This window comes from Xenopus tropicalis, chromosome 9 (assembly GCF_000004195.4).
Source record: "Xenopus tropicalis strain Nigerian chromosome 9, UCB_Xtro_10.0, whole genome shotgun sequence".
Taxonomy (NCBI): Eukaryota; Metazoa; Chordata; class Amphibia; order Anura; family Pipidae; genus Xenopus; species Xenopus tropicalis.
The window spans coordinates 49,671,113-49,696,456 of record NC_030685.2 but is presented as its reverse complement, the minus strand read 5'-3'; the positions used below and the strand labels follow the sequence as shown (position 1 = coordinate 49,696,456).

Here is a 25,344-nt window from a genome sequence, read left to right as displayed (position 1 = left end):
GAGAAAGATAGGACTTGGCTATTAACTTGGCTATACACCTAAAGGTGGCCGATATGTGGCTAATTTAATCGTTTGGCCTTAGGGCAAAATGTTCGAATTACAGTGGTGAGCATAGGCGCCATCATACCAAAGGACTGCAGCAATGAGCCGATGCAGTCCTGGATTCGATGGATCTTTGGCCAATCAAGATCTGGCCAATTTTAGGCCAGGTATCTGTCGGGTAGGCCTGTTGAGGGTGCCAATACACAGGCAAGTTACTGAATCGGTCTGAAAGACACGAATTGGCAGCTGAAATCTGTCCGTGTATAGTCAGGTTTAGGGTTACACACAACACTACTAGTAGCGGCACGGTCTAAAGTAGACTCTGCCGATCATTTACTGATAATCGTCTCTACGTGTGTTTTAGCAGAAGCAATTCTCAATATTGTGTATGGCAGGGTATTTCTGATTTTTTTTTTTTTCTTGTTTTGCTTAAAACCTATGCTTAAATCAACTTTTTAACTTAGGAAAAGGCTCATAAGTGAGTTATGGTCATATCATTATAAATGTATTTCATTTGAGCAGTGGAACCTTGTGTGAAACTATGTATTTGCATTTCAGTAACCATATTTCTACTGTTTTATTTTACAGTGAGAGAAAAGAGGAAGAGTAATCACATAAATCATGTAAGTGCATCTAGCCCAGTCCCTTATCAGTCTTAATGACTTCAAGGTAATAATAAATTTGTCACTCTTGTTTACCATGAATTTAATAATTCTGTCACCATTCTTTCTGGGTCCATGAGAAACAGTACTGTGTTATAGTTTTACAATATATTGTAATTTTTTTTTCTTTTTTAACCCTCCAGTATATACACACCCATCTTTAATGGCACCACTACTCAGTATGTTACTTTCCACTTTTTTTGGGTGTTCTTCTGCTGTATAAGATTTAAGATATTAGCATAAAGAATGCCAGTCAAATTCATAGACGTTTTCACAACGTCAGACACACCTCTCTGCAGGAGTTTGGGCTACAGGGAGATTAAGCAAGAAGCAAAAAGTAGCAGAGAATAGAAAAGAACAACAATACAATTCCAAGCACATTTAGAAGTAGTGTAGTTTAAAAATAGTTGCATGAGCCCACTGTGTTTCATGTCAAGTGTCAGGTTCACACTTGATTAGTGGCAGGCATTTGGGGTATGTCTGCAGTCTTGGACTGGCCCTCCATGACACCAAGGGAAATCCAAATGGGCCCCAGACCCATCTTTTGTGGGCACAGTTTTCTGCATTTGCGCTGCTACCTGATAAGCCAATCCTCTATCAGATGTTCTGCAAGTTTTTTAAGTCCCAAAAGGTCGGGGGGGGGGGGGGGGGGTAGAATATAGTGTAAAGTGGCAGAAATGGAAAAGGAAGTTGACATATAAAGTATACAAGGAAAGAGGAATCGGAACAGCAAGAAAAAGGGAAGCCCATGCAGCTGATCTAGAGTAAAAGTCATTAAGTTTGTAAACGTTTTTAATGTCTTATTTTGTGTTTTTATTTCCACCAGTAACCCCAAAGTATGTGAAAAAAATGTTTCTTTAAAAAGAAATGTTTGTTACACATTGCCTGGGGAAAGCCAAAACATAAAAGAGTGCATGTGAAAAATAGGAAAGAAAACAGCAATAGAAAAAATAAGAGAATTAAGAGATGTTTAATTATATAGAATGGCTGGATGAATGTCTCAGGGAGGCATAGCACAAAGTAACTAGGAGAGCAAGAGCTAAAGTATTGGCTGCCCACATAACATTTATCCTAAATCTGTATTTGTAAAAGCTGCCACCCTGAATGCTTTGATATCTCTGTATAAGTGCTTTCTTCCAGTCAAGAATAAAATCATTAAAAAAAAAAAAAAGTGCCTAATATATTTGCATGTATTACTGGTAAGGTTAGACAGTGAGCTGCTCAATCATGGGTATACCCTGCAAGAAGGGTCACTAAGGATTGGCGGGCCCTTCATCTGTGGGCTCTTGGTGTCCCAATCCGAAAACCACACATTTCATGATTAATGCTGAAAGCAGTTGAATCCTGATTGGTCCCTATTATATTTATTTTGAATCGGCGTATGCCATATGTGAAATCAATCATTTCTTAATACTAATATGCTGAATACCGACAAATACCAGCAAAGCCATCACTTGGTCTCTGGTACATTGGAATTTTATCTGGGTCAGGTAAATGCATCTTTAGATTAAAAAAAGCAGGCAGGTCACATGTCAGAGTGTTGTGTGTTACCCTGTAGTGTAGATGGCAAATCTTCCCAACACTCCTATTAGAAAATTGTAACAATTATGTTATGCCCCCACTCCAGGCAAAGACAGAAAGATGTTTAAAACCAGTTTTGAAATGTATTTTTAAGAATTTTATTTTTTTTATATAGTCATTCAACAGCCCCTTACTGCTCACTTCCTAAGCACTTGTGCCTCCCCCTCAGATGCTGCCCTCTGGCTAACAGAGTCAACACTGTATTATCAAAGGGAGCTGCAGCTGTTTGCATGCTCTGTTCAGATGTGCGCAAAGTGCAAAAAAATGGCCAATTGTGGCCTTTTTTGCACTTTGAATGCAGCATTTGTGTTTGCAACAAAAGAAGCATTTTTTGTGAGACAAGGAAAGACCAAGGAAAAATCCTTGGTGCTTATGACATGTTCATTCAGTGCACAAATACCTACTTTTGAAAAACATGCAGTTGACTTGAACTGATATGTGTACTTTGGTGCCACCAGGAGTCACAATACCATTATTACAGTTAAACGTTAAAGATATCATTTTATTAGAATAGCCTGTGCAATGCATTGATTTTGTTATGTCTGCTGATAAAAACATAGGTTAAATTAGGGGTCCTGTTGGGGGGCCGGAATATAGTTAGTCCTCAAACTACACAGCAGTCCTGGCTACTACCTGTCTGCCTCAGTGTTGTCCTCGGTTCCAGTGCGTCACTAGCTGGAGCTGAGGGCAATGCTGAGGCAGACAGGTAGCAGCCAGGGGTGAGGACCCAGTGGGGGCTGAGTAAATTACCTTGGGTCAAACGGGATGGAGAATAAGCTGAATGTACATCATGTTTAATGGATCTGGATTATTTCTTAAAATATCCCTCTCGCCCTGTTCTTCAGGTATCTCCTGGGCAGCTTACCAAGAAATACAGCTCCTGCTCTACAATATTTCTAGATGACAGCACAGTCAGTCAGCCTAATCTCAGAAGCACAATTAAATGGTAAGTAACAGAAGACTTGCAGTTGGTGTATCAAAAGTATACAGAAAAGAGCCTTCCATTCTTTAATATTAAACAAGCACGTAAGCAATGAAAAAGATTACATTGTCTATTGCATAATACACTTGCATCTTTCTTTAAAAAAATAATTCACTTTTTATTTAAAGGAACAATGTTGGCACATTTTGCACCTTGTGATCTTAAGTATGTTGATTTTGGTGCAGTGAAAACGGCAGTAGTAGTAGTAGGGCGCTGTTGTGTGTATATGAGCTGAAGTAAAGAATCTCCTTAAAACTATACATATTTAATATTGACATGTTCAGATGACAGGGCTTTCTGCATCTGTGGTATTTTTGCATTTATAATAAAATATATATCTCTTTATTATGCAGTATTGGTCATATTTCTTTATACTATTTTGTGTCCTAGATCTCCTTCTTCACTTTAAGGCAGTTAATTAATACAAAGGGGTGACCATTTCAGCTTGAAAAGAACTCCTGCCCTTACTAAACTGGGCCCCTTGTGGACTACCAGTAACAAACCAATTATGTTGGGAGTCACCCAATATTTATTTGGAGGATTGCTCAGTTTTTGAAAAGAGAAAAAGTTCTCTGTTTAGAAATACCTATCCCTATCTGCTATGGAAAATGTAAAGGCAAACTAACTTGATATATTCCTTTGGTTACTCTACCACAGGTGTTATGACAATGTACATGCTATAGAGTGTTCAGTACAGTTGTACAGTCACTTAATTTCAGCCCAAAACAGTGACAGATTTTGTTTGACACTGGCATTATAAGAAAAGAAATCCAAAATACACAGACTACCAGGTCTGGTCTGGGGTTCAAAATAGGCCCTGGCATTTCAAGTACACAGAGGCCCATGCAGTCCCCCGCAGGCCCAATAAATATTGACTGTTTATGGGATCTCAAAGAGTTGACTGGCGCAATGATTATAATGCAAGCGGGGCTCATCCCCTCTGTGTTTATTGAAAGTGCAGCTTTTCAAGGGCATACCCCTTCATCAGGTACACCCCTGAAACATTGCTACACTTTCAATAAACACGTAGGGGCTAAGTCCCACTTGGTTTATACTTATTTTGCCAATCGACTATTTTCATTTTCTGGGCACCGGGTTTAAATTTCTAGTGTCTGTGGGATCTTATTGCAGCCCCCCTGGCATTTGCCAGAAACTACAAATTGCTAGTCTGGGCATTAAGGCTAGCCCCAATAAATCAGTAAAAAGTATTTCTCCGAGACCAGTCTAGTAGAAGATCACCAGTGCTCATGACAAGATAAAAGGAAGTATAAATATAGTGAAGTAATTATTCAAAATACTGTTGGCATGGTCACTTGCCACTCATAGTATTTTTGATCTTTAGTGATCTTTCATGTTTAGCATTTAAAGAAGGAAGAAAGGTACAATAACTGGAGGGTGCCAACATGTTAGGGATTGTAGTCGCTTACCTTATACCTTCTTATAATCTTCCTTCTCCGAGGGTCACTCATTTGAGGCTACCCCGGGCTAGTGCGGTTTTCTCCTAACAATAGCACCCAGCTCAGGGTGTAAGATAAGCAACTGCAGTCCCTAACATCAGAGATCCCCAACCTTTCATACCCTTTTCTTTCAGCAATTCACACCGTCTTTAAAGGAGAAGGAAAGGTAAAAACTAAGTAAACTTTATAAGAAAGGTCTTTGTAAATATGGCCATAAACACTCACTGAGTCCTCTATCAAAAGAAACACAGGATTTCTTGTCTCTTTTTTTTTGTTGTTTCTGACTTCCTCTCTCAGAAAAATCCTTAATTCCCCTGGACAGAGTCTTCCCAGTTCTCTTCATTCTCCGGTGACCCCCTCCCATAAGAATGCTAAGAACACCCTCCCTTAAGAATGTGCTATAAAGGCTAGACTGCAAACAGGAAGCTATTTAAAATGGCAGCTGCTGTCTTAAAGGAACAGTAACACCAAAAAATTAAAGTGTATAAAAGTAACTAAAATATAATGTGCTGCTGCCCTGCACTGGTAAACGTTGTGTGTTTACTTCAGAAAGTCTACTATAATTTATATAAATAAGATGCTGTGTAGTATGGGGGCAGCCATTCGAAGGAGAAAAGGCACAGGCACATAGCTAAGCAAACCTGTGCCTTTTCTCCTTTTTTCCAGCTTGAATGGCTGCCCCCGTGGCTACACAGCAGCTTATTATATAAATTATAGTAGTATTACTGTAGCAAACACACCAGTTTTACCAGTGCAGGGCAACAGTGCATTATATTTTTATTACTTTAAAGCACTTTTATTTTTTGGTGTTACTGTTCCTTTAAGCAAACTGAGAAAGCTTCTAGGGCTCTTTACTTAGGCTAAGGTATAGCAATGCTTTCTGCAGAATAAATATATTATTCTAGGTGGCACTTATGTTGCGAATCTATTGGCAGTAAAATGCCAAAATGTAATTGTAATTGTGTTGCCTGTATATAGGCATGTGAATCAGATTCCCCAATTTGGTGCATTAACAAGATTTTGGGAGATACAAAACTTGTCTTAATAACATTGTACACAAAATGGTGCATGACTGCTTGCTATGAAAGTTAATTCCAGGACTGAAGTATAATTTATATATATATATATATATATATATATATATATATATATACAGTGGAGGAAATAATTATTTGACCCCTCACTGATTTTGTAAGTTTGTCCAATGACAAAGAAATGAAAAGTCTCAGAACAGTATCATTTCAATGGTAGGTTTATTTTAACAGTGGCAGATAGCACATCAAAAGGAAAATCGAAAAAATAACTTTAAATAAAAGATAGCAACTGATTTGCATTTCATTGAGTGAAATAAGTTTTTGAACCCCTACCAACCATTAAGAGTTCTGGCTCCCACAGAGTGGTTAGACACTTCTACTCAATTAGTCAACCTCATTAAGGACACCTGTCTTAACTAGTCACCTGTATAAAAGACACCTGTCCACAGAATCAATCAATCAAGCAGACTCCAAACTCTCCAACATGGGAAAGACCAAAGAGCTGTCCAAGGATGTCAGAGACAAAATTGTAGACCTGCACAAGGCTGGAATGGGCTACAAAACCATTAGCAAGAAGCTGGGAGAGAAGGTGACAACTGTTGGTGCGATTGTTCGAAAATGGAAGGAGCACAAAATGACCATCAATCGACCTCGCTCTGGGGCTCCACGCAAGATCTCACCTCGTGGGGTGTCAATGATTCTGAGAAAGGTGAAAAAGCATCCTAGAACTACACGGGAGGAGTTAGTTAATGACCTCAGATTAGCAGGGACTACAGTCACCAAGAAAACCATTGGAAACACATTACACCGCAATGGATTAAAATCCTGCAGGGCTCGCAAGGTCCCCCTGCTCAAGAAGGCACATGTGCAGGCCCGTCTGAAGTTTGCCAATGAACACCTGAATGATTCTGTGAGTGACTGGGAGAAGGTGCTGTGGTCTGATGAGACCAAAATAGAGCTCTTTGGCATTAACTCAACTCGCTGTGTTTGGAGGAAGAAAAATGCTGCCTATGACCCCCAAAACACCGTCCCCACCGTCAAGCATGGGGGTGGAAACATTTTGCTTTGGGGGTGTTTTTCTGCTAAGGGCACAGGACAACTTGTTCGCATTAACGGGAAAATGGACGGAGCCATGTATCGTGAAATCCTGAACGACAACCTCCTTCCCTCTGCCAGGAAACTGAAAATGGGTCGTGGATGGGTGTTCCAGCACGACAATGACCCAAAACATACAGCAAAGGCAACAAAGGAGTGGCTCAAGAAGAAGCACATTAAGGTCATGGAGTGAACTAGTCAGTCTCCGGACCTTAATCCAATAGAAAACCTATGGAGGGAGCTCAAGCTCAGAGTTGCACAGAGACAGCCTCGAAACCTTAGGGATTTAGAGATGATCTGCAAAGAGGAGTGGACCAACATTCCTCCTAAAATGTGCGCAAACTTGGTCATCAATTACAAGAAACGTTTGACCTCTGTGCTTGCAAACAAGGGTTTTTCCCCTAAGTATTATGTCTTTTTTTGTTAGAGGGTTCAAAAACTTATTTCACTCAATGAAATGCAAATCAGTTGCTATCTTTTATTTAAAGTTATTTTTTCGATTTTCCTTTTGATGTGCTATCTGCCACTGTTAAAATAAACCTACCATTGAAATGATACTGCTCTGAGACTTTTCATTTCTTTGTCATTGGACAAACTTACAAAATCAGTGAGGGGTCAAATAATTATTTCCTCCACTGTATATATATAATCCAAGCAGAAATCGGCACTCACCGCTCCAGAGGCACTCGCCGGGTGCTGACCAAATAAATAGACAGCAGGTTTATAGAAAGCACTCACGGCATCAGAATGTAAAGTAAAAAAGTTTTTTCGTTTATTCAATCAACGCGTTTCGATCCTCACAGGATCGTCATCAGGATCTGATGCCGTGAGTGCTTTCTATAAACCTGCTGTATATATATAATATATATATATATATAATATATAGCAAGAAAAAAGAGCTGCACTCACCAGGACTTGGCAAAAATATAGTAAGTTTATTTAAGCAAAGAGATCCAACGTTTCGAGCACTAACTGTGCTCTTCCTCAGGGAAAAAACCTGAGGAAAAATATAAATATAGTTATATTTATATATATATATAGTTATATTTATATATATAGTTATATTTATATATATATATATAGTTATATTTATATATATATATAGTTATATATATAATATATATATTATATATATAATATATATATATATATATATATTATATATATATATATATATATATATATATATATATATATATATATATATATATATATATATATATATATATATATATATATATATATATATATATATACAGGTATAGGACCCATTATCCAGAATGCTCGGGACCAAGGGTATTCCGGATAAGGGGTCTTTCCGTAATTTGGATCTCAATACCTTAAGTCTACTAAAAAATCAATAAAACATTAATTAAACCCAATAGGATTGTTTTGCATCCAATAAGGATTAATTATATCTTAGTTGGAATCAATTACAAGGTACTGTTTTATTTCTACATAGAAAAAGGAAATCAGTTTTAAAATTCTGAATTATTTGATTAAAATGGAGTCTATGGGAGACGGGCATTCCGTAATTTGGAGCTTTCTGGATAACGGGTTTCCGGATAAGGGGTCCGATACCTCTATATATTATTTATTTTTTATTTTTTTTATCAAGAGTATTGTTCAACCTAACTGAGTTTGAGTATTTCTGAAAACACCTAAGCACTATCTGCAAAACTGACCCTAATTAGCATTCTTTAGCTACTACTACCCTCTATGGGAGTCAGCATCGCAGTTTGAAAACCACTGTTGTAGACTGTAAATATTAATTAGTTGGGGCTCTTTTCTGGTATATGTAAAGATATGTTGTTTCTAAAGTTAGGGGAAATGCAAAAATACACTGTAAAGCAATGTGAAATATTATATAATATATATAATATATATATATATATATATATAATGATGCAATGTTCACTTTTTTTCTTTTCTTTGCAGTGTTACCCTAGCAATATACTACCATATTAAAAACAGGTATGAGACCGGTTGCTTTTATTAGATTACATTGTAGCCACCTAATAAAAATGTAATGTACTCCCCCCCCCCCCCCCCCCCCCCCTATAATTTTTAAATCCTATTCATACCTTCAACTTTATTTGGCAGGGTCATAACTATACTTCATCCTTAGGCTAATGTCTGACGGAGCCAGTTAGTTGCCCGCAATAGATCTACTGGAGCTATTAGTACCAGCTACTTGTCGTGGCTACAGAAATAGACAATGCTGATCATTTACTGATAACTGTTTCTACATGTGTTTTAGCAGAGACAGTTCTCAGTATTGTCTATGGCAGGGTAAGAACCCATGGAGCGGTTCAGTCATGCGGGATAGATTTCTGCTATTGCGGGCGACTACCTTTTCATACCGCAGCCATAATATTAGTGAATAATTGTGGGGGGGTGATCTAAATTTCACTCATGATCTCACTCAAGCAGATGATCTCTCTCTGACTGCATTCCAGTGGCCAGAATTTTAAATACATTTCACATTCTTACAGTATATACTTCAGTATAGTTTATATTTTTTATCTTCATAATTTAGGGGAATTAATGCAAATTAAGTAATCCAGCAAAAATTAGGTAACCTACTTGACTAAATTAAAGATAATTTCATTTGTTTTGTTCCTATCTGTCATACATTCTGTGTCACTTCCCAGTTTCTTGTAAAACACTACTGAAATCAAAGAGGCTGGTACAGACTCTGTCCTTGTACCTTTAAGTCTTGAATGTTTGTTGAAATGAACATATACCTTGCAACAATTTCGTAAATTGGTTAACTGATTTTTTTTTTTAATTTTGCAGAGATTCTGATAGATCCTTGGAAATATTTGATGAAAAGTTGCATCCGTTAACAGTAAGTATAGAATGGCCGTCCTTAACATTAAATATATACTTTCTGGATATCGAGTTTCCTATACCTGTATATGTTTGTAGATAAGCCAGAATTTATTATTAGCTTTAACCTTTATTTATATAGCATTAACATGTTTTATAGTCTTTTACAGAGACTGCACGTCATTACGTTCCTGCCCCGGTGGCATTTACTAAGGTTCCGACCACATACACAAGCATTAACATTATTTGTGTCTTTTTTAGTATGTTTGTGTATTCTTTGCAGATAGTACCCTGGCTCATTTCAAACTTACACTGTAGAACCCCAGATCTGCAAGGCAGCAAGTCTAACCATTGCCTCACCATGTAAAATGATAGAATTCATGCAAGTTAGCTTTCTGTAAGTGGGATCTGGGATTTCTAGTATTTCTGACATTGGTTTGGATCAATATAATGTAATTCAGGTGTTATACAGGTATGGGATCTGTTATCTGAATCCAGAAAGTTCCAAATTACAGAAAGGCCATCTCACATAAACTCCATTTTAAACAAATTATTCTAATTTTTAGAAATGATTTCCTTTTTCTCTGTAATAATAAAACAGTACCTTGTACTTGATCCAAACTAAGATATAAAAAGATATATTAAGCCTTATTGGAGGCTAAACAATCCTATTGTGATTATTTAATGTTTTAAATGTTTTTTTTAGTAAACTTAAAGCATGGAGATCCAAATTCCACAAAGATCCCCGGTCCCAAGCATTCTGGATAACAGATCCTATACCTGTATTACATTTGACCCTTTATTAATGTTATCTATTGCTAGTAAAACTTACCAGGTTCTACTGCACTGAGTTCTTAAAAGGGGATGTATAGTCATCCCATTAAGTTAAGGAAATCTGTTAGAATCCCTTAAAACAATACATTTACAATTTACATGCATTATATGTTTTCTTTAAGTTTAAAGATAAACTCTTCTTTCTTCAGCTTTTTTCAGCTGTTCAAGAAACTTGGGCAGATCCTGTTCTCTGCTCTGTTCTCTACAAAAGACTGTCCCGTAGGAGACCTATCAGATTACATCAGAATTGAAGCATGGGCTGACTTGAGGCATAATGCATTTTTATTGGAATCTTCATTGTTTATAGGGATTCTATCAGAATCCCTTAACTTAGTAGGATGGCTGTACTTCAAAGTTGACCCCCAAAATACACATTGCTTTAAAATTAATACAGTGCAAGTTAGAAAGTTTTTTCTGATTACTTGCATAAACAGCTTTGTAAAATAGTGCATAAAAAAAGCTTTTTACATTTATTAGTAGTAACTATTATTGTTTAAAAAAAAAAAATCATATACAATCAAACCTTCGGTGCAGTTTAGTATTTGACCATTAGATGGCAGTCTAAAATAATTATTTAAAAGACTGTTTTAGCTTTACATCACAATACAACTGTGTTTTTGTGCTACTTTCCTTTTTTGTCTTTCTAGTTTGCCATTTAGAATGCTATCTAGTTGTTTTGGGGGGAGAGGAGCGCTCCCTTTTTTGGGTCATTTACTTCATAAACAAATAATATATAATTTTGCCATAAAAGTATTTGTCAGATGCATTTACATTACCTATCTGATCCCCTATGTATCTCTATGAGGGGGCTGCCATATTTGTGCAGCAGTAGTCAGTTCCAATTAGAAGCTATAACTTACAGGCTGCGAAGGGACAGTCAGGTTGACAAAACAGGTTTATGAACTTCAAGTAACAGTTACTTAAAAAAGCAGCCCTATCAGTGAAAAATGCCCTGCAGGTAACTTTTTATGTAGATTCATATTTTAAAAACTAGTTTTTTCAGTATCACTTTAAATGGGTTGTTCACCTTTGTACAACATTCACAAATATAACAGTTTACATTAATAGAATAATCTTTGCCGTATGCATAGTTAACAAAAAATGTGCAGCTGAAGAGATATTCACTTCAGAATCATCCCACTGCTGATCCTTCACTTCTACCCAGACCCACTGCTGAGGGGGTTCTGTGCCCCTATAAATACTGCAGTCGCTTTTTTTTTTCTTCCTTATATGATGTCATGCATAGTACTGGCAGCAGACTTCATTCCTATTGCCTGTGTCTCCTGTCAGTCTGACACTGCTTCCTGTGCCTGTGACAAAAGTGCTGCAAGTCTGTTTGCCTATGCCATTGCAAGGGAGAAATTAACCAATGACCTTTCAATTATGCAACTAGTTAGAGTGCACAAGCAACCAATGAATTGGTCCAGCAGGAAGAAAGTAAGGGCAAAGCCTGAACGTGATGATGTAAGCATATAGAAAATGGCTGTATTTACATAGAGCTTTCTGATAAAGCTTACTTCGTTTTTACCTTTCCTGCTTCTTTAAGAATAAATTGCTACACTCTATTGCTCTATTGTTTCAACATCATGACGTGCCCACCTTGAGGTGGGCAATATTGGCTGATCTGATTACAACGAAGGTATGCAGGCCTTTGGATTAAGGACTGCATCTGAGCATTGATGTGGTCTTCAATCCGACGGCAAAATCAAACCTGGCCAATCAGTATTGCTGGGCAGGCCTGTCGGGTGGAACTATACATGAGCCAATAAGCTGCTGACTTGGTGTGTGTTGGTAGGATTTGTGAGCAAGCTTTTTCTTCTGGAATTTTCAAAATGTTTAAAATGACATCTCTCTTTTTACAGCGTGAAGAGGTAGCAGATGATTATTGTAAGCATGATCCAGATCATAAGCACATATACCGATTTGTGAGGACTCTCTTCAGTGCTGCACAACTAACAGCTGAGTGTGCAATTGTTACTTTAGTAAGTTTTTTTTTTTTTTTCTTAAATCTAATTGTTTACATATAGTATCTTTATAGTTATTTCCACTGTCACAGTAAAAATTGAATCCTAGACTTCACCCACATGTATTCCTTTCATAATATGTTGATTGATGCCGGTGAAATAAAAATAAAACCATATATTAGTTTTATCCATATATTCTGGATCACAGCTGGATAAGAAATGCCTTGTGAATCTTCAACTAAAGGTTCTACAAATCAGTTTATCAAAGATTGATCTGACATCTGTTGTAATAGCAAGGACACAAGCAATGACCATTTTTATTCTTTCGACACTATTCATATGGCATCATACATATGGGCCATTACTATGGTGTGTGTGTGTGTATGTATGTGTATATACATATGTAATACGTGCCCAGCCGAGCCCAGTGGTTAAACAGTTTAGTACTAAGTGCAACAGGAGATGATTGTAACTTATGTACACAGTCTGGGGAACAAAAAAATGTGTTCTATTTAAGCAAATGGTAAACCCACAGCTGGCATAGAGTCAAGCTGCTCACTAGTAGCACCCGTTAGAGAGATAAGACATGCAGTCAAATATTGACCTTTCTTGCATATTTAGATGACAATATCTTCGCAAACTATTGTGTAAAAAACAAAAAACAAATAAGGGGGTGATTTATCAATGGTCGATTTGAGTTTTTTTGTGCTTAAAAAAACTTGAATTTGAATTAAGGTTCAAAAACTCACCATGTAAAAGCTTGCAAGTTTCAATAGAAGTCAATGGGAGTTGGATTTAGAAAAACAAACTCACAAACTCGAAAATTGATAAATAAGCCCATAAGTGCACTTCTTCCAAATACAGGTAAGGGATCCCTTATCTGGAAACCTGTTATCCAGAAAGTTCCAAATTACAGAAAGGCCACCTCCCATAGACTCCATTATAATCAAATAATTCTAATTTTTAAAAATTATTTCCTTTTTCTCAGTAATTATAAAACAGAACCTTGTACTTGATCCCAACTAAGATATAATTAATCCTTATGGAAGGGCAATACAAGCCTATTGGGTTTAATTAATATTTAAATAAATTTTAGCAGACTTAGGTTATGGAGATCCAAATTAAGGAAAGATACCTTATCCGGAAAACCCCAGGTCCCAAGCATTCTGGATAACAGGTCTCATACCTGTACAACATAGAGGTGCAAGGTCAAGCATGGTATCACATCTTGGGTATGTCCAACATTTTTGTCCTCATCCTCCTAAGAAGACTGAAATGTTAGACAGCTTCTAGATACAGTTTAAATTGTCGTGCAAGTCAGCAGTTTTGTCTATACTATTTATTTTATGGCACCCATGCAGCTTTGCGTCTTTTTTTCTTTTTTTTAAATTTATTTTCAGCCAGGGAACTGTATACTTCAAATTTGTCTTTTCTTCATATACAGTACCTGCATGGTTTTGTGACACATGATAGGGACCTGTGCGTTCCACTGGGGCAGGGAATTAGGTAGATAATAATAATACCAGTATGTTAAAAACAGATTTTCTGTGTAGAACTGAGTTTAGCACAAGTTTTGCAGGTTCTTCACTAAATCTAGCATCTCTGTCCCATAGGTTTACCTGGAAAGGCTTCTAACCTACGCAGAAATTGACATTTGCCCCAGTAACTGGAAACGAATTGTTCTGGGAGCCATCCTTCTAGCTTCCAAAGTTTGGGATGATCAAGCTGTGTGGAATGTTGATTACTGCCAGATCTTGAAGGATATTACAGTTGAAGACATGTAAGTGTTTCTCTAACTGTACTTACACATAGGAATATCATCTGTCTAATATATTCAGCAGACCTAAAGATTTCTCACTAGATTTGATTATCCTCAGCCAACAAGTGTAAACCAGTGTAAAGGTCAAGCTTTGCTGTAGATAACCATTTTTTGTTGTACTCTGTAGTTTGGTTGATTCCAAGAGATAGAAATGCTTTGCAAGATTTTTAGTTTTGTTGTTACTGTTCACATTGCCTCTTTAGATTCCCTTTTAGGCTAATGGCATATTGAACAGATTCTCTTCTGCAGCTCTTTCCTCTCCTTAAAACAATGGCACCAGAAAGCTGATTCATGCTAAATAACCTTCCCTTTAGATTCTGTCATGAGTTTGTGCAAACTAGCCACAAAGAAGATAATGCAATTTTTGTTTGTTCTAAAACACATCAGTTATATGTTTATACTGGCATATTCATACATCTGGCTGCAGTCTGTGTGAACAGTGTGTGTAGAAATCATTTGCATTTCATGTGCAAAAGCAGCAACTGATGCCCAAAGTCACACCATTGAACACAGTGTTGTCACAAAATAAGCCTTTGTACTATCAACAGTTATGTAGGAATGACATGACCCTAAAGAAGGCCAGCATTTTCACTAAATAAGCAACACTGGGTTATTTAAGTCATATATTTTATATGTAAACGCTTACTTGAATGTTACTTGAAGTTTGCTTCTTTAATCAAGCAGACAGTATGAAACATTTGCAGGATTATAGGAAGAATTCTGCATGACCTTCCTACGTTTAATTGCTGTTCCACACAATTTCCACACTTCAATTCATCAGCCTCTAAATGAAAATAGGTACAATTTGCTCTAACAAAATGAATAGAAGTTATCATTCTGCAATTATAGTATTTTTCCTTCTGCATTTAAAATGTATTAGAAGACCAAGCATAAAAGCAGTAGCAGAGTGCATTAATTAGTGTTCTGGTCAGCTGATTATTAAAACACATGCTCATTTGCATTTCTATAGACTTGTACCTCATCTTGTAACTGGCTCTTAATTTCAGTAAAACGCTATTGCTCCTTGCTTCATATGTATATATAATAGTAAAGCATTAGTGCTGCCCTCATTTTTTTGAAAATGCAGGTGCACATCCCCTAGAGAAATTATACTCGCACACATCCATAAGTAACTTTAATCAAATGTATTTCATATTTCTAAAAACTTTTTCACAGCAGTGCAATGATGCATTTTAAAGAACTTGAGCAGTAAAAAGCAGAGCACAAAAAAAATGCCCCTAACACTAAGTTGACCCCCCAGAAAACCCCATATTTTGGGAAAATTCACATTTGGGTAAATTAAAAAATAGGTAAATATGTCTTTGTACAGGTATGGGATCCCTTATCTTGAAACTCGTTATTTAGAAAGTTCCAAAATACGAAAAGGCCATTGCCCATTGACTCCATTATAAGCAAATAATTCAAATTTTTCTCTGTAATCCGAACCAAGATATAATTAATCCTTATTGGAGGCAAAACAAGCCTAATGATGTTTAGCAGACTTAAGTTAATGGAGATCAAATTACAGAAAGATCCCTTATCCAGAAAACCCCAGGTCCTGAGCATTCTGGATAACAGGTCCCATACCTGTACTCAATTGCAAATTTTTGATACATTTACTGTTTTTTTTTTTCCTGAAAATCAATTTAAACTGTTAAATTTACAGATTCTTGTCCAAGTGTTCTTTGGTTCAAAGTTGAAATGTTATAAATGGGAATGGCAGGATTCTGCTATACAAGCAATAAACAGCAATGCAAACTGAAAATGTAAAAAAAAGAATAATCAAAATAAAATATATTACCAGTAATTTAGAAATTACTTGCCAGGCAATAAAGTGTTTTTTTGTGCAAGAAATTCTCAGTACAGTTAATTGGTATGTACTTGTCAAGTTATATATATGCTGTTGTGTGCAAAAGCCCAACACCCCAAATAAGTGCGTTATCATGAACATTTGTGTGAGCTAGTATAAAGAGTGCGTGTCACTAACCTAGGTGCAGGCAAGAAGATGATGGTGGAGGGTCACAAATAGATGTGGAAAGCCCACATGTGGCCCAGTATGATTAGGTTGCTGCATTAGAGGGGTTTAGGAAGTAAGGACAAGAGAATAACTGGCTTAGAGATGAAGGAAAGAAGAAAGTGTATCAGTGGCTATAAAAGCTGTTGTTATATCTGTGGATTCAAGTTTCTATGATACATGGTACAATTGCTAATGTTGCCAGGTGCCCTGTTCCATTTACGGTCATAGTATTTAATGATGCCCTTCCTGTGGATCAGTATTTGTTCCAGAAATAATGAACTAAGCTTTTTATATATATATATATATATATATATATATATATATATATATATATATATATATATATATATTTATTATACAGGGAGGAGCACACCCTATACAAGTCCAAATGCCCTTGGTGCAGGTCAAAAAACAAAAATATAGTAGAAAGAGTGCCGCACACACAGGGACTTGATACAAAAGAAAAAGTGGTTTTATTGAAAAAATTCCAACGTTTCGAGCACAATCTGTGCTCTTCCTCAGGGACAAACCAACAGACCGTTGGTTTGTCCCTGAGGAAGAGCACAGATTGTGCTCGAAACGTTGGAATTTTTTCAATAAAACCACTTTTTCTTTTGTATCAAGTCCCTGTGTGTGCGGCACTCTTTCTACTATATTTATATATATATATACAGTTCCAATAGAGGTAGCACTCCAACAAACAAGGGGTCACTGCCTGGGTGCTGATGCATATCCAATAGTAATATACAAATGAAAAAAGGGCTAGCACTCACAGGACTTGTCAGCAGAATAAAATTTTTATTTTTATTTTATTCTGCTGACAAGTCCTGTGAGTGCTAGCCCTTTTTTCATTTGTATGTATATATATATATATATATCAGTCCTGATGGTGTGTGCACTCCAAGGCTTTAATATTCTGTGGGGTGCACAGCCAAAATCTGGGTATTTAGCATGAAATAATCCATGGCCGGCACACCCTTAAAATTCAAAAAAAATTTTTTTATTGAAAACTCATTGTTTAAAAACCAACGTTTCGGTCCTCATTAGGACCTTTATCAAGGATAAAACAACGGTGTATCATCTCACATATAAATACCCTTGTAATCCAAACAAGTGAAAAAGGTGCCCAATCCCCATTTCCAAACCATTATGTAATTAGCCAATGCTGTTACGTGTGCAGAAATTCAAACGAGCCAATGCTTGGCCTATATCAGTGATCATGTCATAAAACAACCTTATATCACATAAAACCTAATATATAGCGTAATAACCATATGTCATAAATAATTAAAAGTGCTTTGCCATAAAATACAATGTTAAAGTGCAATAATCATAAATCATAAAACACACTTATATATAAGTGTCCACACGACAGCACCACACTCCGAAAGTTGCTGCAATGTAGCAAAAATACCAAATAGATACCAAATCAAACACAACCAGCACCAAAAAATTATATATATATATATATATATATATATATATATATATATATATATATATATATATATATAATAATTTTTTTTTATACATAAATGAGGGCGCTTCCAGGTAATTCCCAAACAATGTTGAAGTCTGTAGGTATATAGTTTATACAGTAAATTAGACTTTCCATAAAACAATTTTCGTTTGCGGACGCTGTCTCAGTCTCACTCCCAGCTGCTGTAAGCCAGTAGCTGCTGCCACTTCAAAGGTTAGACAAAATTATATCTACAGTGTAAATTGGTGATCAATTCATTCATCAATGTTGCAGTAATGCCCAATGATTTTTGCCAGAGACTGACTTCCTTAGTTGCAGATTTCAAGGTTGCATACCCACAAACAGCAACAAATGGCTTTAAATCTGCCCCATGAAAGTCAGTGGAACGCATTGGGCATTTTTGCTGCATTGTGGGCATTACTGCAACATTGTTTGAGCGAATTGATCACTTCTATTTTGTAAGTGCATTTTTAGTTTTGGATTAAACTTGGTTTAAGAGACTACTCCAGGAAGCAATTTTTTTCTTTTTTCTTTTTTTTCTTTTATTATTTGTTCCTTTTATTAAAGAGTGAGTTATATTTAACAACATTTGTTGGTGACTAATCCAGAATAGATACCATGCCACATCTTTGTCAAAACTGTTTAAATGTAAAGTCTGCTATATCTGTGGAAGGGGGCAGGGGAATTCCTTCTTGCACACTGTGCCATTTTTTTTTTTTTTTTTTTTATCATGAGCTGAGTCTATATTGCTTCAAGAGCCCTTTCTCACTGAGATAATGGCTGCAGCTCTCCACTGATCCATTTGTTGCCTTGGTGATGTGCCCACTCTTTTGTTGGTAGGTCTGTACTTCAGTAATAATAATAAAACCTTTCCTGTTATCAATCTTGTGAAAATGTTGCTGGGTTCATTGGAGATAATAAACTGCAAGTATTATTCCTTTCATCTGTTGTACTATGGGCAGTCTTCATGACTGTGAGAGAAAGTCTGTACAGCTGCACTAATAGAGCTTCTCCCAAACAACAAATGGATTGTATCTTGTTGATTGGTTAGAATAATAAAGTGCTTTAGATCTCTATCACATATCTGTTTTTGGCATCCTAATTATTTTATGATGAGGCCACTTCCACATCTTTTCCATTTTGACATATATACAAAATCTTTGGTAAGGTTATTTTTCCTTTTCCAAATAGCGCAATTTAAGAAAATACAAATACAGAACAGATGATATTATTACTTTTTGGGTTGTAAGATATAATACCCTATTGGTAAGATTTCCTTTTATTTGATCAGTGAAAAGAATAGGTATTGCTTAGCACAAAAAGTATAGTTCAGGTTTATTGTAGTGTATAAAAGATGGTTTGCCAGTTGGGCTACTGATTCATGCACAATGATTTCTAATACAGTAATCAAGATTGCACTATATTCTTTCCCAAGCATGATAATATCAAGTGATGCGAAAGGACTGTGTAAATCCATATGCTGAGAGGTTGCTATATATTTATTTGTACCTCCCTGAGCGAATAAGGCTTAGGGCGCTAATTATAATTGTTTGAGATTTTCAATATTTGAATCCTTGTGTGAGTCTGCTAACTCAGTCTAGATTTCGGACCTGATTATCAACATTAGTTTTTTTTTCCTGAGCGGGCTTTTTGTTAAAAAAAAAAAAAAAAAGTTGCCTAAAGGCTTCAGCAGTGATAAATAGGGGGAGTGGCTATCTGCCTGTAAACTGCAAAAGCGTGCGTTTGTCTGCACTGAGGCAGATACTGTAGTTTTCAGTGCAGGCACATGGAGCAGAGTAAGGAAACAGATCTGCTTCTCTCAGCCTAAAGGAAAAAGGCAGGCCTCAGAGGAGTAAATCCTTACACTCTGTGTGATCCCACAACACTGACAATAGCTTTTATCTTTGCCCAAGCATGGGATTAGCCTTAGGGCAAAGGAAAATTGTCGCCCATGGTAAATCTGTGTTACTGCAGGTGACTGATCACCTGAATATGCCTTTCCCCTTAAAAAAGCTTTGGATTGCCGCAATACATATTGCTGTAAGTAAATCCTATTGCTGCATATTGAAATCATCTGCACTGCTAAAACTGTGTTAGCCATATAGTGGTTGATGTGAAAACAGCACCCCAGCAGGAGGAAAAGTTCTGCTCTATACTGTAGGAAAATTAGAATGAATAGCTGAGGCAGTAGCTGCCTCATAATAAACTGAGATGACTACTATCTACTCACTTTATTGAAACAAAAAAAACAACAACTGGTTTGAAAATAACATTTTATATGGTAGGATTTATTATTTACAATGTACACATTGTAATACAGCGTTAAAAACGACACCATAAAAATCAGGACAGTATTCCCTTTGACAGCACTTCCTGTGACATTAGACTAAGTGAACATTGTTTGAATTCTTGTAATTTTCATTTTATATTACTAATGTCCCTTTAAAACAGTGGTTCTCAAACTTTTGGCTGGCCCAAAGCAGTTAATGGAGCTCATTTCTGCTGTATACTAAAGTCTAAAAGTTGAATGGCTGATGAATGCTTTTCCTACATCTCTCCTTACCTTATGTCATGTGTTGGATAGAAAAGGGGCAGTTTCTATAGATCTATGCACAAAAGCTCCATATCATCAAAAACCCAAGAAGCAAATTACAAATTAATTTCTCAATGGTATTATACTCCCATTAGACTAAACAAAATGTTTAGTAATGTATCAAAATTATGTTGGAGATGCCTTAACCAAAATGGCACATATAAACATATCTGGTTTGACTGCCCAAAAATTAAAACATTCTGGGCCAATGTCATGGAAATAATACAAAGAACAGTCCCAATCCACCCGAAGGTTAACCTTGCTGCCTTAATAGTACTACACTATGACTCTACAACAAACCAAGTGGTTACAAATCAATTATTGCTTTTCATGGTCCAAGCAGCGAAATCCCTAATCCCTAAGAAATGGCTCCAGAAATCCCCCCCTACCATCTCAGAATGGTTCTCCACTATGGAAGAAATCAAAAAATTCGAAGAGATTAAGGCCATGAGACATGGCACTTTCTCTAACCTAAGGAAAACCTGGGCACCCTGGTACAAAAACAATTGAGATTTGATAAAACAACTATGCTAACCTGCCTAGAGGACCACAATTATCATTATCATTAATACCTTTCCTCAGGTATACCCTACCAGGTCTGATCATCCGAAAGATGTACTGTTTGTATTTGCATTATGAATATGTTAATTGACAACCCTTTTGTAAAATATGCATAAACCTGTTTAACACCTGATTATTATACTTACCAGAATGACAAAGTCTGCAAATTTCTCTGTTTTCCCCTCCTTCCCCGTCCCTCTTCCTTTCTGTATCCCTCCTAAAAAAACCAATAAAGAAAGAATTATTAAAAAAAGAAAAGGGGCAGTTTAATTTTAGAAGAGTGTGTGTTGTGTGTTATTGTGTGAGTGGCTAAGTGTATGTGTGCCTCAAAAAGCCTACAGTTCTTTTAATTTTCTTGGTTTCTAAAATAAATGGGTTGTATTTGTGAACTAGTGAATTACATTTTCTCTTCATTTTCAGCAGCACTGTTATAAAAAGAATCTGGTCAACTTGAAATATTTTTATAATTTTAGGAATGAGATGGAGAGGCATTTCCTGGAGCTGCTGCAGTTCAACATCAATGTTCCCGCTAGTGTGTATGCCAAATATTATTTTGACCTTCGCTCTCTAGCAGATGATAACAACCTTAGTTTTCTACTGGAACCCCTCAGCAAGGAAAGGGCACAGAAACTAGAGGTAAACTCACTGTTCTTTTTTCAGATCAGAGAGCACAAGTTTAGTGTGCATGTTCTACCTGTTGTTTCCCCCATGACTTTTTATTCAGTTTGGCTAGCTACAAAGGGCCCAGATATACTTTTTACAAAAAGTTTGGGTAGTGCTGGGCGGTATACCGGTAAAAACCGATCACCGTTTTTTTTTTTTGAAACCGATATGAATTTTCTACATACCTCCATACCGGTGTGCGTGAATACTTCCGGGTGCGCACGCGACGTCAGCGCGCACACTCTACAAAAGCGCCATCGCTAGGACGCATTCAGAGTCGGATACCAATGTGAGCTGTCGGGGGGTGCCTGGCCAGTAATTATATTTTATGTGAAGGGGATGGGGGGGTGTTATTTATGTGAAGGTGATGGGGGGGTGGGGGGGGTGGGTTATACTTATGTGAAGGGGATGGGGTTGTGTTTGGGGGGGGTGGGGTGGGGGGTTATATTTATGTGAAGGGGATGGGGGGGTGTTTGGGGTGGGGTGGGGGGGTGTGTGCGGATGGGGGGTGTGTGCGGATGGGGGGATGTTTGGGGTGGGGGGGGGGTGTGCGGATGGGGGGGTGTTTGGGGTGGGGGGGGGTGTGCGGATGGGGGGGTGTTTGGGGTGGGGGGGGTGCGTGCGGATGGGGGGGTGTTTGGGGTGGGGGGGTGCGTGCGGATGGGGGGGTGTTTGGGGTGGCGGGGGGGTGCGGGTGGCGGGTGTTTGGGGTGGTCACCTAATCATGCATGGGGAAAAAAAAATACCGTCAAATACCGTGATACCGATATAATTTTGAAAAATACCGTGATATAAATTTTTGGTCATACCGCCCAGCACTAAGTTTGGGCATTAGCTGAAACCTGGTACTGAATTCTACAGTAACAAATTGGTTAACTCACATACCAAATGCATGTCCCAATTGCAGGACAGTATTCTCAGTGCAGGTCAGTGTTATAGCTGGGCACCCCACTTGGCAGTTTTATAAATTGCGCAGCTTTGCTCCCTCCTCTCTGATAAACACACAGTATTTCAAAGCTTCCACTGACCCCTCCTGACCTTAATAGAACACTTTTTGCAAAAGAAGTTGGAACTGCATGAATTCACAGGCTGTTAAAGGTTTGTTTTTTTTTGTCAGTTTTATCCAATTTATTAGCAAAAAAAGTAACACAGGAGTCCAAAAAATGCGTCTATCTTCGTGCTTTTATATAACTATGGTGACTACAACTGTGGTGACATATTAATATATTTGTGGTTTATAGTAGGATTGATTTATCCTCTACGTAACTATCACTGTAAAGACCAAAGTATATTCCATTTTTTCAATGAAAAGAGATCCCATGAAGTGACATGATATGGAAGCAGCACAACTCTCCAAAAGCATACTATATGTTTCCATAATAATCACAGTTCAAACTAAATAGTAGCACCTCATTGAAGAACTGCAGAACCCTCACAGCATAGGTTGTTTGGTCAGAGTTTCTGAACTTTCCTTGTAAGGCTGCCAGTGAAGTGAATGCACCATATCTACCATAGTATCCTGCATCCACTTATGAGATTTTCAAACCCTCTGATCCACTTACTAACCTTTATCCATAGTTCATGTACTTTCTACATTGATTAGTTCAGTTATAAGTGTAGAGTTTTTTGGCATGAGAGTATTTTGTCACAATGGAAACCTTGGCATTTTTCCCTTTAATGTCCATTCATGAATTTCAAGTTTGTCTTTCAAATCTTTGTTTGCATTTTTATGGTTAACCTTTGTTTGCACTATTTTCCATAGGCTATCTCCAGACTGTGTGAGGATAAATACAAGGACCTATCTAAGGCTGCCATGAGGAGGTCAATCAGTGCCGATAACCTAGTGGGCATTCGGCGTTCTAATGCCATCATCTCCTGAGGCACTATAAACAGGATCCAGGCGCAGCTAAGATCCAAATGGTGTGCCGTGTGGATATTCAGATACCACCAATTTCCCACACACTCTTCTACACTCTATCACAAGCCAGCTGTGATGCTGTCTTCCAGCTATGAGGGCTGTGGGAGGAAAATGGCACCCAATTTAAGGAAGCATGAATGCAGTATGGCCTTCCTCAGGATTAAGGAGCACATAGTATGGGAATATAAAGGAGGCTCTGTTTTAATTTAAGCAGCACAGCCTACTTATAAAAATATGTAACCACTGGTGCATCAGCAGTGTGGGAAAACCATTTCTTTCCACCACCCTCTACCACCTTCATTTGTTTGCTTACTGTGTAGGCCTATAGCTGTGAACTGAGACTTTTTAACACTATGTAGTATAACATTTTAGAAACTTTAAAACACTAATCGTGTAAGTATAATTACAGTTTATTGCCTTCTCTTATCCTTCCCCTTGTTTTTTTTTTTTATTCCTGCAAGTGCTCCCAAGTGTTAACATTGACCTTTTAGAGCAGTGCATAGCCATGTTGGAGCAAAATTGGTTGCATTATAAGTAATTAAGCAGAAACAAGTCCTCTTTGTCCAAGCCAGCTGATTTGTTTTTATAGAAGTTCTGGAGTAATGAAATATTCTCTTGTAATCACTACAGTGAGGGATTTAACTGCCTCCAGTCCACTTTTTGATGGCACAAGGTGTCTGTCCGTGACGGAATGTGTTTTTTATTTTCTATTTTAAATATGACTGGGAACTGCCTGTATCTCTGTCATTATTGGTGCTCCCAATTAAAATATGCATTTTAACACTTTAATGCACTGTATATGATTTGTATTGCCCTGTTATTTTGCTGAACAGTGTGTTCTGTGCACTACATAGCATGGGAAGCTGAGATGGATTCTTGTTTTGTTTGCAAAGTTTCTGCTCTAGAGGTCTATAGTTATATTCTGGTTACTAGAGGTGGCAGAACTATAGCATATGTTTTATCTCTCCTAATTCTCTGTGTAAAATGTCTTTATTTCTAGCTATCTGTCTAACACTACATTTTGGCTACAGCAAAAAGACAAATTACTGTGAAAAAGGAACCTGAAATTTTTGAAACACCCTGGACTATTGACATGAGTGTTCTAACAATTTGATTAATGAAATCCTAATAACTCCGCTGCTGCTGCAGGTGTCAGAAATGTGTCTTTTGGAGCATTCACCAACTGGGTACAGTACTAGTCCTGCTGTAAGAGCAATAGCAGGGGAGTGATTTAGAGGATTTGGAGCTCACAGTGATTATTAGCTTTATGGCTGGGTGAGAAAACATATGGCCCCTCCCAGATTTACTTATGTGCAGCTTCCCTACATGTGTGGGTGCCACAACTGCCAAGATCCTTAAACAGGCAGAGGTGGTTCTAGAATGCTGTGATGTGTTTGTTCCATGTCAGCTGGACCAGTTTATAAATAGTAACATCAAAAATGTCCTGCAGACAAGCATCCTATTCTATGATTATAGGGCAGGGCTGAGATTCCAATTGTTTTTATATTAAAGGATACTGTGTTCATAAAATACTGTTCATCTGTTAAAGAGCATTTGTTATCTATTATGGTTGTTGAAATGATAATGTCCAAGCATTGGCCTCTCTGTTACCAGCGTTAACTATGGCAAACCTGGGAGATACTTTCTCATACCCTTTCTGTTTATCTTCCATAAGTTATTTGAGAAACATAGAAATCTATGCTCTTGTATGAAAGTTTTATGGAAAATACAGTGTTAAACGATTACCCTACCTCATGTCAAATTGAAACCCTTGGAGTGACATTGTAAAACAAGTATAATGATTGTACAG

The 25,344-nt window shown here is 37.3% G+C and overlaps 1 protein-coding gene across 1 annotated transcript in view; it reads left to right on the top strand.

Annotated features, from left to right (window-relative positions):
• The window catches only part of ccnyl1 (cyclin Y like 1), a 57,972-nt gene extending 32,908 nt beyond the window's left edge, over positions 1 to 25,064 (top strand). Inside the window, 8 exon segments of the mRNA NM_001016919.2 lie at positions 631 to 665; positions 3,131 to 3,231; positions 8,792 to 8,827; positions 9,653 to 9,704; positions 12,382 to 12,501; positions 14,097 to 14,263; positions 21,427 to 21,589; positions 23,379 to 25,064. Of these exon segments, the coding sequence (NP_001016919.1) occupies positions 631 to 665; positions 3,131 to 3,231; positions 8,792 to 8,827; positions 9,653 to 9,704; positions 12,382 to 12,501; positions 14,097 to 14,263; positions 21,427 to 21,589; positions 23,379 to 23,495 (791 nt within the window). The 3' untranslated portion in view covers positions 23,496 to 25,064.
• Positions 25,065 to 25,344: the final 280 nt, after the last annotated feature.